Source organism: Mastacembelus armatus, chromosome 7 (assembly GCF_900324485.2).
Source record: "Mastacembelus armatus chromosome 7, fMasArm1.2, whole genome shotgun sequence".
NCBI classification, from domain to species: Eukaryota; Metazoa; Chordata; class Actinopteri; order Synbranchiformes; family Mastacembelidae; genus Mastacembelus; species Mastacembelus armatus.
In genome coordinates, this window is record NC_046639.1 from 20684473 (window position 1) to 20702181 (window position 17709).

Below are 17709 nucleotides of genomic sequence, written 5' to 3' on the forward strand. Positions count from 1 at the left end.
AGTTGCAGCCCTGAAAAATACTTTGGCGCATGTCCATGCACACACACATGTAGCAAATGACACAAAAGCATTCATGGAATGGAAAGACACATTTTCAACTGTCTATTTTTCTTTTCTGTGTGTACCAATCAAGAAAAACATCCCATCCAGATGTTCCCTTCTGCAGTGAATACAGCTCTGTAAAAATTACAGCCTTGCCATCGACCCACTTCTCTCATGCCTTTCTTTGTCTTTGCTTCTCTGCTCTTCTGTTACATTCTCAATTTACATTTTTCTCCCCATCTGTTTTTTAACCACCTTAAATCATTTTTCTGCTGAACCAATGCTTATCTCTGTTCATCAATTTCCAGGATTAAACTCCACTGCCAACATTATGCACCTTTTTTTGGGTGTGTTTAGTGTTTATGTTGATGTTTGTATTGCAGGAGAAAACTGTTGCACAAAAATTGTAGATAATTATGTATTCCAGCAATTCCTGGTCTTTACCTTGCACAGCCTGTGCAGACTCCAGGGCTTTACAGCTTCTCCGCTGCCCTGCTGCCGCTCTGTTTCTCCCTGTCACACTCATTTCATTTTAGTTCAACACAGCATCTGTTTAAATACATTACTATTGCCACCATTCCTCTTACAATCTCATTTTTGGCTTCAGACATCGTGTTCTCCGTAAAATACCCATCTCATTAGCAGCTTACTGTATGTATCACATTAGACCTTAACACACACACATCAAAGCTTTGGATAGGAGACTGTCCTTGTATTGGCGGCTGCTGTTTGGGGATGTGGTATGTATCAATCCACTTGGCTGGCACCACATAATGGGCTTGGCGATGGAGACTGTCATCATCTCTTGATAATTCCCATGGTGCATATGCTGTCAGTGATGAGCTCTGCCCGTCTCTCCAGCATGAAACCAGACAGCACTGCACAGCCACAGGGGAATTATTTTCTCATACTCTATATTCTGCACAGCCACTTTCATAGGTCCACCTTCTGAGGTATATGTCATCTGTGTTACAGAAAATCACAGGGCCACAGGAAATTCTTTCTGCAAAGGACAAAATTTCATCTTATAACCAATCTTAACAAGTCTTTACATTCTGCAGTTAAAACACACACACTGACATAATCAGACTTTTAGATGTGTTGCGTTTTTGCTCATTTTGTTTTGCATGTTCAGGAGCCAATCCCAGGTGGCACCGGGCGAGAGGCGTGGACAAACCTGGACAGATACATAGTCTATCACAGGTCTGACACTCACATTCGCACCTACAGGCAGTTTCTAATCACCAAACAACATAAGCTGCGTGTGGTGGGACTGTGGGAGTATGTATGGGCGGAGAAAACGCAGACAGGGACAACATGTGAACTCCACACAGAAAAAAATACCACAGGCACACACAATGACTGGGACAGACAAAACTCTCTCTGTGTTTGCGTCTGTTGCTTTATGATCCGTCCTTGGTTTGCAGTCAAGTTCATTTCAAGTTGAAAGTCCATTCAAAACATTTGGACAGAAAACAGACCACAGTTAAATCAGGAAACCGTGAACTACACACAACTTTGGGCTTGGCCTCACAGGACTGGGTGGGCGCAGCACTGCGGATACCTGCCCCTGCTTCCCCCGACACAGCACCGGGACACCATCCCCACTACCTCTCCTGTGTGACACGGAGCTCCCAGGGCGTCACAGGGCGGCTGCGGGACGGTGTGCGGGGGAATGTGTGAGAGAGAGGAGGAGGAACAGAGAAAAGTTTGTGTCGAAGCGGGAGAGAGGAATCCCGGAAAAACATCCGAACAGGTGAGTGCTCCATTTTCTGCCTTTCTAACATTTCGCTCACATCACTGAAATCATCCGCTGACGCAAAAGCTCCATTGCGCAGCAGCGTCGACACTAATAATAAAATATTCTGCCCACAGAAGCGGGACCTTATGTTACTCTAAGCTGCGCCACACGGTCTTACTGCTGTATTCCTACTGGAAGTGCAAACTTTAGTCACTTTGTGGTGTTTTCACTGTTGGGCTGTCAGCGTCATGTCATGTTCACACCGAGCACCGCATTAAAAGTCAAAGTCCTCTGCAAACCTCTTACCAGAGTGAATAGATCCACCAAGATCTGCAATGTCGTGTCCCTGAAAAAGTAGCAGTCGGATTTGGATGTACCTGATACAGACGAGACAAACAGTGAGAGACTGGATGAGTCCATGTGTGTTTTTTTATTGATAGTGAGACAAGGCGACAGGTCAAAAGTGTATATTTTTCATATTTCTTGATTTGTGTGAGCTTCATTGTGCAGCGATGTGTGCAGACAGTGGAGTGATGTTTTACATGCATCTGCTGAAAGAAGACAATTTCTCTTCGTTTATCTTCGATCACAGCTGAAGATGCGTTTGAGCAGTGTTTGTTGTCTGGATGCCAGTTGGCCAATCTGCAGCCTGCACAGTTTTATTGAGAATTCACTTCAGTGCAGCAGGAGGCACATCTGAAATGGAAAAATACTTCAGTATTCATTTATAACGGCTTTTTCAATGAGGGAGAGGCAGTGCATGCCATTGTAAGGGATGTCAACAATAACAATCCTTGGTGGAAGACATACATTGAAAATAGACTATCTAAAAAAAAAAACCATGTCCTGTGGAGTATGTGAACCTCAAGTGACACATTAAGGCCAAATGATCCAAGACCAAAATAATATTGTAAAAACATAGCGAGAAACTAATAATGCAGTTATTGTAGAATTAAAAATGCATTGTGTGTGTGTGTGTGTGTGTGTGTGTGTGTGTGTCACCTATGGCTGCGAGGCATAACCTGCAGTACAGATTAATGAGCTCAGATTCACCAGCTAATGTGAAACCAGAGATTTTCAGATTTTAGCTGCAGGTCAATAACAGATACTGTCATTGACACAGTGGTGTGTTGTGTCTTCGACACCCACACCAGGGACCACCTTGGTATGTTCTTCTCATTGCTTTGTTAAGCAGGTCAGTGAGGGGACTTTCTGTGAGGATGAACAGCTTTATTGTTTTTCTTTGTACATTACTGCTCAGTGAGAAACACTGAGAATTTCAGCCCCTCTCCTTTCAAATGAAGATTATTAAAATGACCGTTTCTTTCTTTTCACCAGCTTGTCAGGGTATTTAGACATGTGTGTTGGGAGGAACAGGTTCCCATGGCCCTCGTTGGCTTAGTCTCGCTTTAATCAGCTCAAGGACCTGGCCTCTCGCCCTGCTGCGGAGATCAACTCGAACCTGCAGGTTAAGAGGATCCACGAGTTGCTGGTAGAACTGGCCATGTGGGAGTGAAGGACATTGGCTGGTGGCTGCTTTGTGATGATTTTGATGATATATGTTGTTCACATTTGCTTATATACATCTTAAATCTCAGAGTGCTGTTTTAGCAGGAGAGTTTAGTTGTATAAAGGGATTTAATCTGGCTGTGGCAGAGGCCATGTTGGGTGTGTTTTAATGTGAGTGCGGTGAGTGTGGCTGTGTTGGATCATCTATAGATCAGGAAACTTGTTCTTGTTCAGCCTCTGTGTGCTCTGTCATTGTGTCTTTGATATCTGAGCCTCTGTCAGTGGGCTCTGCAAACCGAGACACCCATAGTCATGTCCCCTGATATAAGTCTACCCCTGTGTTTGCAGCACATCGACAAGGGGGAGTAATTACTGCTACACGCCTCGTTTTCATGTCGTCTGTCTAGTTTGCTCCTTTCTTCTTGTCTTCTGGAAACTGTCAAGATAATTTGACATAGACAAATACATTTTTTTGTAACTAATGATTTTTATAAATCAGGTTTGTAGATGGATTTGTTAGGTAGGTGAAAATGTCCAAATAACATATATTTGTGGCCAGCACGGTGGATTAGTGGTTACCACTGTTGCCTCACAGCAAGAACGTTGCTGGTTTGAAACCCATCAGGGGCCTTTCTGTGTGGAGTTTGCATGTCCTCCCTGTGCTTGTGTGGGTTTTCTTCAGGTACTCTGGTTTCCTCCCACAGTCCAAAAACATGTATGTCAGGCTGATTGGTGACTCTAAATTAGGACTGAGTGTGAGTGTGTTGTTAGACTCAACCAACCATCCTTCACACTGGCAGCCTGTCACACCTCAGACCTGTAACAGACTCAGCCACACTCAGTCATTTCTGGAAAGGACAGTGATTCAAAACTGCTTTTGCAGACAAATATTACTGCATTATTGCTTTGAGAAACAATATAGTTTGTTATTAACTCCATCACCTGGCCACTGAAATCCAACCTTTCTGTTTGAGAAACAGGCGTTTTGCATAAAATCCCAACTTCTCTTTGTCTTTCTCTCTCTCGTCCTCAGCTGTTGTATTATGATGAAAAACCTGACGACTGTTCTGACTCTCTAACAAATGCAACCAGTCACCGCCTTCTTCAAACTATGTGATATTTTTATATCAGTAGTTTTATGTCAGGAGCTGGCGTCACTTCCATACACCTCAGGGTGTAACCCAAACCTTTGCTTCTGTGAAGTAATGGCATCACAGATTTCCTCATTAGCACCAGGAAATGCTGTTTCCGTACATTTTGTGACTGAGAAAATCAGCAGAATATCCTGCTCTAACTTTATTTCCATGTGTCATGTTTACCAGCCAAAGCTGACCAGTGCATGTCAACATGTGGAATGTAGGAAAATAATCTTTAACTTTAGCTCTGAACAATAATTCAGTTGATTTCTAGTAAATTCTTTCCTCTCTAATTCCTGAACGTAAGCAATGATTGACATTAATCAGTGGTACCGTTGCTACACTGGATTGTCGCCTTGGCTAAATTGTGCCTGACTAATCTGCCCTTCTCCCCAGGACTTAATGCTTGGTCAAACTCAGATTTGCCCTGTTCACCTCTACCTCTCATCTACTGATTCTCAAACTTTCTAGTCCCAACATGATGTGGTGTTTTACTTGATGTGTGTGTGCATTGAATGTAATTACTTTAAAGGCTCCTCACCGGCTACTGTCTGGTCATGCCCTTGCATGAGCATTTTGTCACTCTTGGGTGCGTCCCTTTGAATTTAGTTAAAGATTAATATCTGTGATAACTTAAGGCCCTGCAGGCCAGGGCTGATTTCAGAGTAGGCCCTATACAAAGTACTGTTTGGAATATGAAGGCAAACAGTAACATAAGCAAAAAACTAAACCCTTTTGAATGTGTATGAGCAGGAATGCACATACACTTTTTCTATTTTGCGTGTGTGTGTGTGTGTGTGTGTGTGTGTGTGTGTGTGTGTGTGTGTGTGTGTGTGTGTGTGTGTGTGTGTGTGTGTGTGTGTGTGTGTGTGTGTACATAGGTGTGTGGAACAAAGGCCAAGTAAGCCTAGGAATAGATGGTAAGGTGTGCTTTATTTGAGGTCTGGGTCAATAGCAGTGAAAATCAGCACTGTATCTCACACAGGGAGATTTAACTCTCTCCAATCCTGAAATAGAGAATTTCTTGGATGGTAATCTTTATTTTAGTGTAAGGTACCAGCAGAACTGAAAAAAAATACCCAGACAGCTTTGTGGGATTTCCTTTGGCTCCACAGGCGATGATCTGATGTTGATGTAGTGGATTAGGAAGTTTTTTCTTTGTTTAACACTGTAGTTAAACAGAATTCATTTAGGTGAAGATGTTGTTTTTGGGTGGTCTGTTTTTATCAAATCAAGCAGACATTTGAGTTGTTTGCTGTTAAAGACGTAATGTGTTGCTCTGGGTTTATGTTTGTTTTCTGAGTGCTCTCCTGTAGATTTCAGTTCCTGATCCTGATGCACGGCTGTACTTCCACACCTGAAGACCTCAGTGTTTCTATTAAAATATTTGTAAATTGTTGTTATTGTTGCTCTTTCCATGTAATTGTAAGGGAACATCAGCAGCAAGAATTCATTTGAATTACACTATATTTTTTAAATAGACAAGGATAATAAAAGAAAAGATTTTTGTATATTACACAAAGTTATTTGGTGGGATTTTTTTTTTTTTGTTGTTGTAAGGATTCCTTAAGTATTCTTTAAAAGCAGTATATTGATAATATGGAACTAAGTCAGTCTTTTTCAACATTTTGTAGAAGAATTTAGCCCAAAGCACTAGGCCTACCTAATTTTATGATTTAACTTTTGTAGATATATTTAAACATTGTTAGATATCTAAAGCTTAAACTAAACGTCTCTTTTGATGGCAGTTTTTCAGAGTCAAGGAAAAATAACTTTCTAAATTCTAAAGCAGAAAAAAGCTCTGAGTAATGGCTCCATCTCTGCTTTTGACTTTGCTGGAAAGCATAAATGTGTTGGAAAATGGTGGTGGAATGTGAACACAATATAACAAGGTCACACATTGATTTGTGCAGTTATATTTTCAAAGATTAAATTCTATATATATCAATATGTGACATTTCTTCAAGGTGCCTTCTGTGGTTGATTGTTTTTCAGTAGACTGGAAGTGTCAGAGGTTAGTTTCTAGTCAGGCATCCTGTCTTCTTTAACAGTTCAGGGCACTGTACTTGCTGTTTGCTGCAGGTGCATCTTTCTGCTGGAGGCGAACTGAATTGCTGTACTGTTTGTTTGTTATGTGCATTCTCTCTTTTTTCTTTATTCCTCATTTTTATGCCTTGTATAGTCTAACACAGAAGTATTTGTAGCCCAGGCACTACTTGTGCTAGCTCATCTAATTAGTTTAGTAACAGACATTACATTTTAAGAAAAAAAAAGTCTGTAGCATATTGAGTCATCTTTAACACCTGTTGGTGATTGGCTGTACTCATGAAGGGATCAGGACGAATTGGGCCCCTGGGCACAGACATCCGAAAAGCCCCTATATCCCCTACATTTGTAGGAGCAGCCAGATGATTTGTAGACAGTTTGTGTCTTGTGGTTGTTCTGTGTCTTTTTTAGCCCTTTTGTGCCCATTTTGACTGGTTTTGCATCTCTTCACAGTCATCTTGCATTGATATTTACACTTTGCCTCTATGTTTTGGTTGTCATTTTGCAGTTTTCACTCTTTTATCACTGTGTGATTTTGTTTATCTTTACAGCTGTTTTCCCTCCATTTTTTTCTCTGTATTTTGTTGTTTATTTGTTGTTGTAGTCCACCTTCCAGTTGAGAGGTTAACACTCCCTTCAAGATTCTCCTCTAGGGTCCCTTGACCCCTTGGGCTCCTGGGCCTGTGCCAGGTAGCTCTGTTTAATAATTTATCCATGACTGTACCTGAAAACAGTTGGAAGCTGAGCTATGCTGAAAGTACAGGATAAGTGGATACACTAGGAATAGTGGTTATGTATTAAAGTTTTATGAAAGGAATTAACATTTGAAATAGTTAGAAAAAAATAATAGATACATTTTCAAAATGGATCCAATTGTTGAATCAAATCAGGAACTGTACTGGGAAAATGCCTAAATGTAATAGACATAATTGGAAGTAGTTGGAAATAGTGAGTGTCATGAACTGTCAACTAAAGATTGCAGCAGCTCTAAATAGCTGCAATAAGAATGCAAACTTCCTACATGAGCTCATCTGAATGATCTGATTCCAGTTTCCAGCCCAGCCTTGTCTTACAGCGTCTCAAACTGCACGTATTGGCAGTGTGTTCAGGAGCTCAGCGTGGAGCCCTTCATTTGATGTGTACACAAGCTCAGACACAGAGCTGAGCTTATCATCTTATTGTGTTCAAGGAAGCCTGGTATTGTTTGGACTAGTAGTTCAAGATTTCTTGACTTTGACCGCTGCACAGGATGGCATTGAACTTTCTGCAGGCTGCCTCTTATCGTACTGTAGTGATTATCTGCATGTCTTTGTACAAGGTCGAGGCTACCAAGAATCACAGCATGAAAACAGGAGAAGATTGATGAAAACAGGTTTCTGGGTAAAAATGTATGTCGAACTCGTACCATTGGCTCTGCTGGTGTCTTCTGTGTTGGCTGCTTGGACCCTCATTCAGGCTCTCCGTCACCCTCTTTAGGAGAGGGCAAAGGTCACATCAGCAGAGTGCTGTTCATTTGAACAGCACTTTGTTCTCTATGACATGTATGTATGCATACACACATGTAACTTACACACACAGATACCCTGACACAGATAGTGTATTCCCAAAATGTTGAACTCTGTATTCATTTAAAGATTAAAGATGGCATCTCAATTAAAATCTCAAATAAACAGATTTTTGAAAAAGATAATAGCAATGACTAATGTTTGTAAAGCACTTGTCCTCAATGTTTGTGAGTGTACTGCACAAAATTTCACTCTCTCTCTTCCTCTCTCTGGCCTCCTCATCCTCTCTCGCCATCCGTTCTCCCTCAGCGTCCATAAGAAAAGGGTGGTGCATTCCAAAAGCCTGGAGACCATTCCCCTCTTTCAGCCAGTGGCCCACAGAGTGACAGAGGAATTAGAATAAGAATAGCTGTCCATTCACCCCAGTGCCCCAGTGACGAGTCGGTGGGAGCGAGCGAGGGGAGGGAGGGCAAAACGGAGGGAGAAGAGGAATGAAGGGGGGTCCCGCATACACTCTGCTTTTTCATTGGCCCGCAGTGTTCCCTCTGTTTTTCCATCGCTGCCGTCAGTTGTGCTTCCAAGTTTGTTTTACACATTCTGGTGCACATGCACACTACACATGTGCATGCATGCGTAAATATATACTTTGGGGTTCAGGGCCTGTACATGTGCACACTGGAAAACGGGAACTGACTGACTGGTACTCACTGTTAAACAGAACTGGCCTACAGAGAGACAGTGCAGAGGAGGGTGAGGTGACCTAGCTGTGTGAGTACAAAGCTAAAATTAGTTATTATTAGTGCTGTGTTAATAATCAACTTCAAGCTTGATTTCAGTCGATTAGTCTTGTGTTTTCATTTTAGGTATAAAACTGTGCTGTCATATATGAATATTTAATCTTGTTTTCACCACATACCTTCCACTTTACCACTTCCACTTTACATCCTGCATTTTTTTTCCTCACTTGTGATCCCTTTTTACATCACTGTCCAGAAATATAAAGAAACACAGATTTCAGAATCAACACAAACAACAATTTAACTTGCATGATGAATATGTTATTATAATAAGTTGGGACTGTATAAAAAATTTGGTTCACATTTAACAAGCCTGTGGCCCCATCTCATATTAATAGGACAGTTGTGTTTTAATAGTAGCAAATAACTTTTACAATCACTGTTAAAAAAAGTGTTTCACTACCTCAGTTTCATTATTAGTTATTATTCGTATATCTTATATAAAAAACATGTCCAACTCCTCAACATTCTTGTAAAACAAACAGCTTAATCTCCTGAAAAAGTATTTTTAGATTTCAAATAAATTATTGGATGTAACAGGTGAATTTTTTTTTCTACCCTTGAATGAGGATTTAAAGTAAAACATATTTATATATGATGATATTCTGCATGCATGAATAATGTTTTGTGAACACCATAATTAACCTCGAGTGAAAACCAATTTAATGTCACTGCTGTTCAAGTTTATTTTAGGAGCAGCTGATTAATATGAGCTGTTTGAATACACAATTATTCAAGCTGTTATATTGCATTTGCATCTAAATGCCATGAAAATAAATACCTTATTGTTAGGAATACAATCGCCAAGTTAATACATGTGTAAACCTATTGAACTGTTGTCGGGTCACTCGTCAGTGCTTCTGCCTTTGACTGTGTGAGTGTGGGGCCACGTGAGTGAAAAATGCTTTCACTAACTCAGATTAGTAAGTGTAGTTAAATTCTTCTTGAAGAAAGAGTTCTTGAAATTGAAGACATTCATATTAAAACAAACAAAGCAGCTCTCCCTCTGACTTATGTAGGCTGCGAAAGCGTTTTACAGTACGTGTGAAATAAAAACCGTCCTCCTGCCTGAGGACGGAGAAGAGGCCTTTTGTTTTTTCAGTGTGAAGACAAAGTCACCTCAGAGAATGCCCTGCACCACAGTAGCAGTTCAGGTTTTTAGCCTTTAATGCTGCTTTGCTAAGTATTTTAATACCAAACTTTACCACCGCACTTTGTAGGCAAAATAATAATAATACTAGTAAATGGCTTTGTTAGACTCTCAAATGATTTATGTCTGTTTGTTGCAGCCAGGGAGAAGATTGGTGTCCATGCATGCAGGCATCCTGATGCCCACCATGGCTGTGTATCTGAGTCTCCTCATGCTGGGTGAGTAGAAGCTATAGGGCAGTTTGTCCATTAGTTTAACAGGTGCTTTCACCTCTCCTCTACATAATCATACCTACAACACTGGCTTTATGTGATTTAATTCTATGTAAATTTTGCACAGTAATATAAATTCAAACCCAATTAGTATTTGATTTGTTTCCATTGAGTTTGTGCCTTTATATGTCAGTAAGATTTTATTTAAACATATGTGAGATCTAATATGGAGGAACTTAAATCAGCACAACAAATGAATTTTATTCAAAAGTAAAAATAAAAAACACACATCATATGGCATGTGAGCCAAGTCGCATAAGCAGCAGCTTATCTCATTTCCTTCTGAGCCTTAAACCCATATGTGGTGTTGCTTTTACCATAGTAGACTCAAAGCCAAAGGAAATCTTCAGACCTGTACATTGCCATTAGGTCTAATCCTTCATTATTTCATGTGCACTAATCGCAGGATTGAGCTGTAACCACAGATGTTTGTACTGGATTGTGTTTACTTTAAGGAACAGGAAGTGAATGTTTAACGTGAAAGTTTAGTGCATGCTGCCTTTCTATCCAGGCAAAAAGATGGGTAAACAATAATAATAGTAATACAAATTATTACTAGCTTTGCCACAGTATAGTGAAGAATAACACTGTATCCAAATTAGGACCCTAAAGAATAAGGATGGTTATTTCTATACTATTGTATTCTCAACACTCCCTGTATAGAGACTAAAACCAACATTGAACCTTGCCTGAACTCACAGTTAATGTCAATGTCTTTAACCTGTCTGTAGCCAACTGTGATATCAAACATGCAGCTTCCAGCGGAGTTGCTTTCCATCTTTTTCCAGTACAAATCCCTGACTCATAGTAAACACACACAAGGTCGCTGTAATTAAAAAAACCTTAATAATAACTTAATGATAGACTATGACAGCAGAGCTGGTTCCGAGGCAGAAACGGGCTTTCACAGGGTTAATTGGTGATTGAGGGGTATTTTTGAAAAAGGCCACACGTAAAGTGCACCGCCACTGTTAAATGTTAGGACTTGGCCCCTGGTGATTCATGTTTTTGTGTTTAAATTTCAATGGAGGCATAACACAGAAATTCTTGTCTTTACTTTTAGCCACATGCATGGGTTAATATAGAGACTGGTTAGGGAAGCCATACTTTCCTAACTCACTTACAATATGTGTCAGTGTGTGTTTATTATTAACTAGAACAAGACTGTGGGGGAGTAAAATGCCAACGTGTGTAATTTTGATATGGCCGTCCTGCCACTCACAGTAATAAACCAGTGAAAGAATGAACATCTGTACCAGGGTGTCCGCCAGTATTAACTGGGATTGGTTTGACCAGACCCATAATTAAATATGCCCAGTGCTTGCTGCACTAGCACATAATGGCAGGGGGAAATAAATAAACGGTAAAAATAAAGTACACAAACAACGTGTGTAGATACGTTTGCAGACAACAAAGGCAACCATTCAGATTTCAGTAGATTATCCTAAATTTTAAAATAGTGGCAGAGACATTAGAGACATTATTTCCTAATAAATACTTTACACAATAGATAATTAACTGAAAACTTATACAACAATGACATCATCCAGAGTTTTCACATTGGAAGTCTTGTGGCCTTCTCTCCCAGTGAGACTTAATTAACCTTAACACTCCTGAGCTAAACCAAGTTGTTTTTGGATATAGGTGAGCAAGGTGAGCAACCTGCAGAATGTATAAACGTATCAACATACATTTATAGTTTGCACAGGGAACAGGCTGACACTTTGAACTGCTCCTTACCATTCAACATGTCAACAAGCACATGAATATTTACTACAGATAAATATGTAAATATTTATTACTACTACAGATAGATACCAAGGATAATTTACAGCCTCTACTTTGAGAAAGCAAGTGACCCTGTTAAAGAAAAGTAAGCCAAGAAAAAAATATACAAACAAGGACAAGGTTAACATAGACTTGATAAACTCTTAATATAACACACTGTATATGCAGTCCATAAAAAGCATGACGTTAGGATTCACTAACTGTAGATGTCTCAGAGAAGTGTGTTGTAGAAAAATCACTTATGACAGAAAATTGGCAGTGAAACAAAATAAAATGTGAATCTCAGAGCTTGAGGCTTGTTGTTAACACTGAATACTGTGACACCCTGAACATGTTTTGTTTACATTCCTGCCTTGTCCTGCTCCACTGTTGCCACTCCAGTAAAATGTTTTACCAATTTAGCGAACATTTAACATAGGGATGATTTTTTTTTTTTTTCCAATATGTCTATCTGTAGCTTTATTCTTTGACCTTTACTAGATAGAAAGCACCTACTTAGATGTGTGTCTGTGCGCAGAGGTCAAGTGTGTGTTTGCATCCTTTGTGTTCACCACAGTGACACCTGGAAAGTTTTTCTCTAAGGATAAACATTTTACTCTCCCTGCATTCCTATCATGGTGCGGCATAGTGTTTACTTGTGACTGCCATGTGCTGTACTGTAATCACACACTAGTAAACCAGCTGGTGTCAAACATCATTTGCACAGAGGACTTCAAGTTTTTGACATTCAGTATTCTTGTGCACCAACTGAGAACACAACCAAACACATAATGATATGGACAGTATGTTAGTGCATGTACAAATGAAACAGTCCAGTGCACACATGCAAGTGCATATTCTGACATTCTCCATGCTAGTCAGGACAGGTGAAAACCAAGTAAAGGATATGTCTCCAGCAGCAAACAGATAAACACAACTGTCACACTTCAGATGTCAGAACCATCTTTTGCAAAATGAGTCAGTGCTCTATAGAGCCCGACACGCTGAATTAGAGAGGGAATGTCCTGGCAACATTTCACTCATGTGGAGTCTGGAGTCTTCACAAAATCACAACCTCAGTCAGTAATTAAAACGGGGTAATTTATGACTGTTAGATACGACTGTTGTGAGGGTTATGTGCTAAGACACAGACTGTCTGGACAGGAGGCTATAACACATCTGGATGCTACTTCTTGACTCTCTTTATCAGCCTTTAATATACAACACCAGGGTAGACATATCAGGTAAATCTGTGACAAGAAAATATGAAAATTTGAACTTTTGTAAGAACAAGTTCTAATAGATTACAAATCAACATGGCTATATTTAGAAACTGATTGCAGCTTTATTTACTTTTTGCTCCTGGCAGTAAGAATTGTGTGTTAAGGCAAGTTATTTGGCCAGTGAGTGAACTAGTGGTGCAATGTCGTACCTGTGAAGTGAGGCCAGTTACAGCTCTCGGTTTTCATGTTTCCGCATTGGAGGGGCTGTTTGGGTTGGGGGGGAGGGGTGCATGTCATTGTTATTTTCAGCTTCAACAAAAGCATTCATTGAGTTTAATTTACCATTATGAGATACACTATGTTCCTTTGTACCATTATCTTCCACACAGAGGATTGTGTGACAGAACAATCACATAAACAAAAGATTTCATCAATCATATCCTTCACAAAGAAACAATTATGACAGAAATCATATATATTTTCCAATGCTACAAATGTTACACAGAATGACATATATGAGTATTTGAGAGTCCTCCGCCATTAGAGAGCTGTCTGTTTAAAGCAGGGAAGCACTTTTTTTTTTTTTTTAAGAAGATGCTTTTGATTCCATCTCAAACCGCCCATGTCTTTCCTGTAATGTCTCAACATGTTGCCGTCTATTTTCATAGATCAACAGCATGAAAGGCTTTCAGTTACAGCACCACTATCAACATTTCTTATTCCCTGTCACCCTGTGCACTCCTGATTATGGAGGCTTGTGTTTTTCTTAGCCATGCACATTTGATCACATGTGCTTGTTTGAGCTTTCACCTCTTGTTTGTGTAATATTGGTCCATAATTTATCTCATTGTCTGTCTCTGCTCTTCCTTTACTTCACTGCCTCTCTCACAAACCCTAATGAGGCCTGTTATTCACAATCAGTGATCTGGACTCAGTGTTTACATGGGAGAGGGGCTTTGAAGGAACCAAGAAAATTTACAGTTAACAAGCTTCTTCTTAGACAGTCATGATTTGTGGGTTGTTGAGCATTATCTAAAACATTATACAACAACAACAATAATTTTACTATTTGTTTTTATTCTTTCTACAGAATCTCTCCCCTTGTTCCGTTCTGAGCCTGGCTTCCATTTAATATACACTATGCAAACTGTGACACGCATGTTGGATGCACATGTGTTTGATGTACAGTGGGTACGGAAAGTATTCAGACCCCTTTTAAATTTTTCACTCTTTGTGTCATTGCAGCCATTTGCCAAAATCAAAAAAGTTCATTTTATTTCTCATTAATGTACACTCAGCACCCCATCTTGACAGAAAAAACCAGAAATGTAGAAATTTTTGCAAATTTATTAAAAAAGAAAAACTGAAATATCACATGGTCATAAGTATTCAGACCCTGTGCTCAGTATTGAGTAGAAGCACCCTTTTGAGCTAGTACAGCCATGAGTCTTCTTGGGAATGATGCAACAAGTTTTTCACACCTGGATTTGGGGATCCTCTGCCATTCTTCCTTGCAGATCCTCTCCAGTTCTGTCAGGTTGGATGTGAACGTTGGTGGACAGCCATTTTCAGGTCTCTCCAGAGATGCTCAATTGGGTTTAGGTCAGGGCTCTGGCTGGGCCAGTCAAGAACGGTCACAGAGTTGTTCCGAAGCCACTCCTTTGTTATTTTAGCTGTGTGCTTAGGGTCATTGTCCTGTTGAAAGGTGAACCTTCGGCCCAGTCTGAGGTCCTGAGCACTCTGGAAGACGTTTTCTTCCAGGATATCTCTGTACTTGGCCGCATTCATCTTTCCTTCAATTGCAACCAGTCGTCCTGTCCCTGCAGCTGAAAAACACCCCCACAACATGATGCTCCCACCACCATGTTTCACTGTAGGGATTGTATTGGGCAGGTGATGAGCAGTGCCTGGTTTTCTCCACACATACCGCTTAGAATTAACGCCAAAAAGTTCAATCTTGGTCTCATCAGACCAGAGAATCTTATTTCTCATAGTCTGGGAGTCCTTCATGTGTTTTTTGGCAAACTCTATGCGGGCTTTCATGTGTCTTGCACTGAGGAGAGGCTTCCGTCGGGCCACTCTGCCATAAAGCCCCGACTGGTGGAGGGCTGCAGTGATAGTTGACTTTGTGGAACTTTCTCCCATCTCCCTACTGCATCTCTGGAGCTCAGCCACAGTGATCTTTGGGTTCTTCTTTACCTCTCTCACCAAGGCTCTTCTCCCATGATTGTTCAGTTTGGCTAGACGGCCAGGTCTAGGAAGAGTTCTGGTTGTCCCAAACCTTTTCCATTTGAGGATTATGGAGGCCACTGTGCTCTTAGGAACCTTGAGTGCTGCAGAAATTCTTTTGTAACCTTGGCCAGATCCGTGCCTTGCCACAATTCTGTCTCTGAGCTCCTTGGGCAGTTCCTTCGACCTCATGATTCTCATTTGCTCTGACATGCACTGTGAGCTGTAAGGTCTTATATAGACAGGTGTGTGTCTTTCCTAATCAAGTCCAATCAGTTTAATTAAACACAGCTGGACTCCAATGAAGGAGCAGAACCATCTCAAGGAGGATCAGAAGAAATGGACAGCATGTGAGTTAAATATGAGTGTCACTGCAAAGGGTCTGAATACTTATGACCATGTGATATTTCAGTTTTTCTTTTTTAATAAATTTGCAAAAATTTCTACATTTCTGTTTTTTTCTGGCAAGATGGGGTGCTGAGTGTACATTAATGAGAAATAAAATGAACTTTTTTGATTTTGGCAAATGGCTGCAATGACACAAAGAGTGAAAAATTTAAAGGGGTCTGAATACTTTCCGTACCCACTGTACCTGAACTCTGAAGTTGAGCCTAATCATAATGGGTATTCTCTCTGCCCAAATGATGTACTCTACCTAATTTCATTCAATATCTGTAATATTTTCTTCGTCAACGTGGTGCTAAGGAGTTAACTGTGAATAAACACCCAGCTTGTAAAATCAAAATATCTGCTCATTGCATTATGTTTGTGACCCTGTGATGTATTTTTCACAGTCACAGTTGGGAATGTTATTCAACTCATCATTTAATGTACTAAAAAAACTCTAAAGACTAAAAAACTATAAAAGTTGCCTATAAGTCCTAAATATGGAGTCCAAGTTAAGTCCCTAGTCTTCCAAGGACAAGTCTGAAGTCACTGTGTGACTAAAGTGTGACTTTATAATGAATTAACAGATTTAGACAAAAACTCTTAACAGTATTAGTCTCTGTACATTGCTTATGCACGGCGCACAATACAAAGAATATCTCCTACAAAACATGCTCTCAACATTGATCTGGCTCTTTATATACTCTTATCCCTTCTCTTGACTTTATGAAAGCCTGTATTCTTCAAATCAGTCAGCAGGTGTGGTTCCTATCTTCTTTGTTTCCCTCCACATAAATAGGCAGTTCTTTCCCAATGCTTTCCCAGAGCAAAGGAATCATGAAAACATTAACTTTGTACTATGTATAATCTTGTGACCTTCAGTTAATGTTTCTCTCTCCAGCTTCATCCTGTGTGAAACCAGCTCTTTCTGCTTGAACTGTTGAGCCTGCTTCTCGCAGACATAATGTGCCTCGTTACTTTAAATGAGCACCATCTAGATGCCCCAGGGACAATTTCATGTTCAGTAACATCAGTTTAGTATAAATACATGCACTGTGCACAGTCTGATCTCAGCATGTAATTCCCAGTATGCACCATAGAACTACTAACTGAGCAGAGATCTGCTTAGGTAAATACCTGAAAACAAAGGTGCACTGGGCATTTAAAACATGTGCTTAGATCTTCTACAGCAAATGTAAATTGCCTATTATGCTGTGTGGAGAAGTGATACATTACCACATTCTGCTCCATTTTTGTGTGTGAAGAATACTTTCTAATGAAATCTGAAACCAATATTTCAGATGAAATTAATTTGTGTTTAAAACAATTTCTTCCATACAGTGAAGAATGACAGGTTCTCACAGTGTGCATAACTTCACATATCAAGTTGGGACCATGATTATTAGAATAATTACTCCTTCCTTTGTTTCTCCCCTCCTTCCCCCTTCTTCTAGCTCCTGGCATGTTTGGACAGGAGCTACCATCAGGTCCTCATGGCTGCACAGAGGGAAGCTGTTACCCTGCAACAGGAAATCTTCTGATTGGACGGGCTGTCAACCTTAGTGCCAGTTCTACGTGTGGACTAAATGGACCAGAGCACTACTGCATTGTCAGCCATCTGCAGGTCAGAACACACAGTGAAGTTGAAATAATAGGACTAAATATAATAACGATGGTAATGATAATAATAATAATAACAATAATTTCAGCTGTAGGTTGAATAAAAGCACCAGTATTTTTGCCCTGGGCATACAAGTACCAATGGAGTATTTGGTAATGATATCCTACGAAAAGATTGATTTCCAATTCATTCCTTCAGGTTAATGACAGACTGGCCACGTGCATTATTTTCCTGCCTTCATGTCAGCCTTGAATGCCATTGTGCTGTAATTCCCATTGATTTTT

At 40.1% G+C, this 17709-nt stretch overlaps 1 protein-coding gene across 1 annotated transcript in view; it reads left to right on the forward strand.

Annotated features, from left to right (window-relative positions):
- The first annotated feature begins 1275 nt into the window (after positions 1-1275).
- The window catches only part of lamb2l (laminin, beta 2-like), a 38056-nt gene continuing 21622 nt past the window's right edge, over positions 1276-17709 (forward strand). The window contains exons 1-3 of the mRNA XM_026333057.2: positions 1276-1798; positions 10066-10144; positions 17259-17428. Of these exons, the coding sequence (XP_026188842.1) occupies positions 1718-1798; positions 10066-10144; positions 17259-17428 (330 nt within the window). The 5' untranslated portion in view covers positions 1276-1717. The remainder of the gene's footprint in view (positions 1799-10065; positions 10145-17258; positions 17429-17709) is intronic.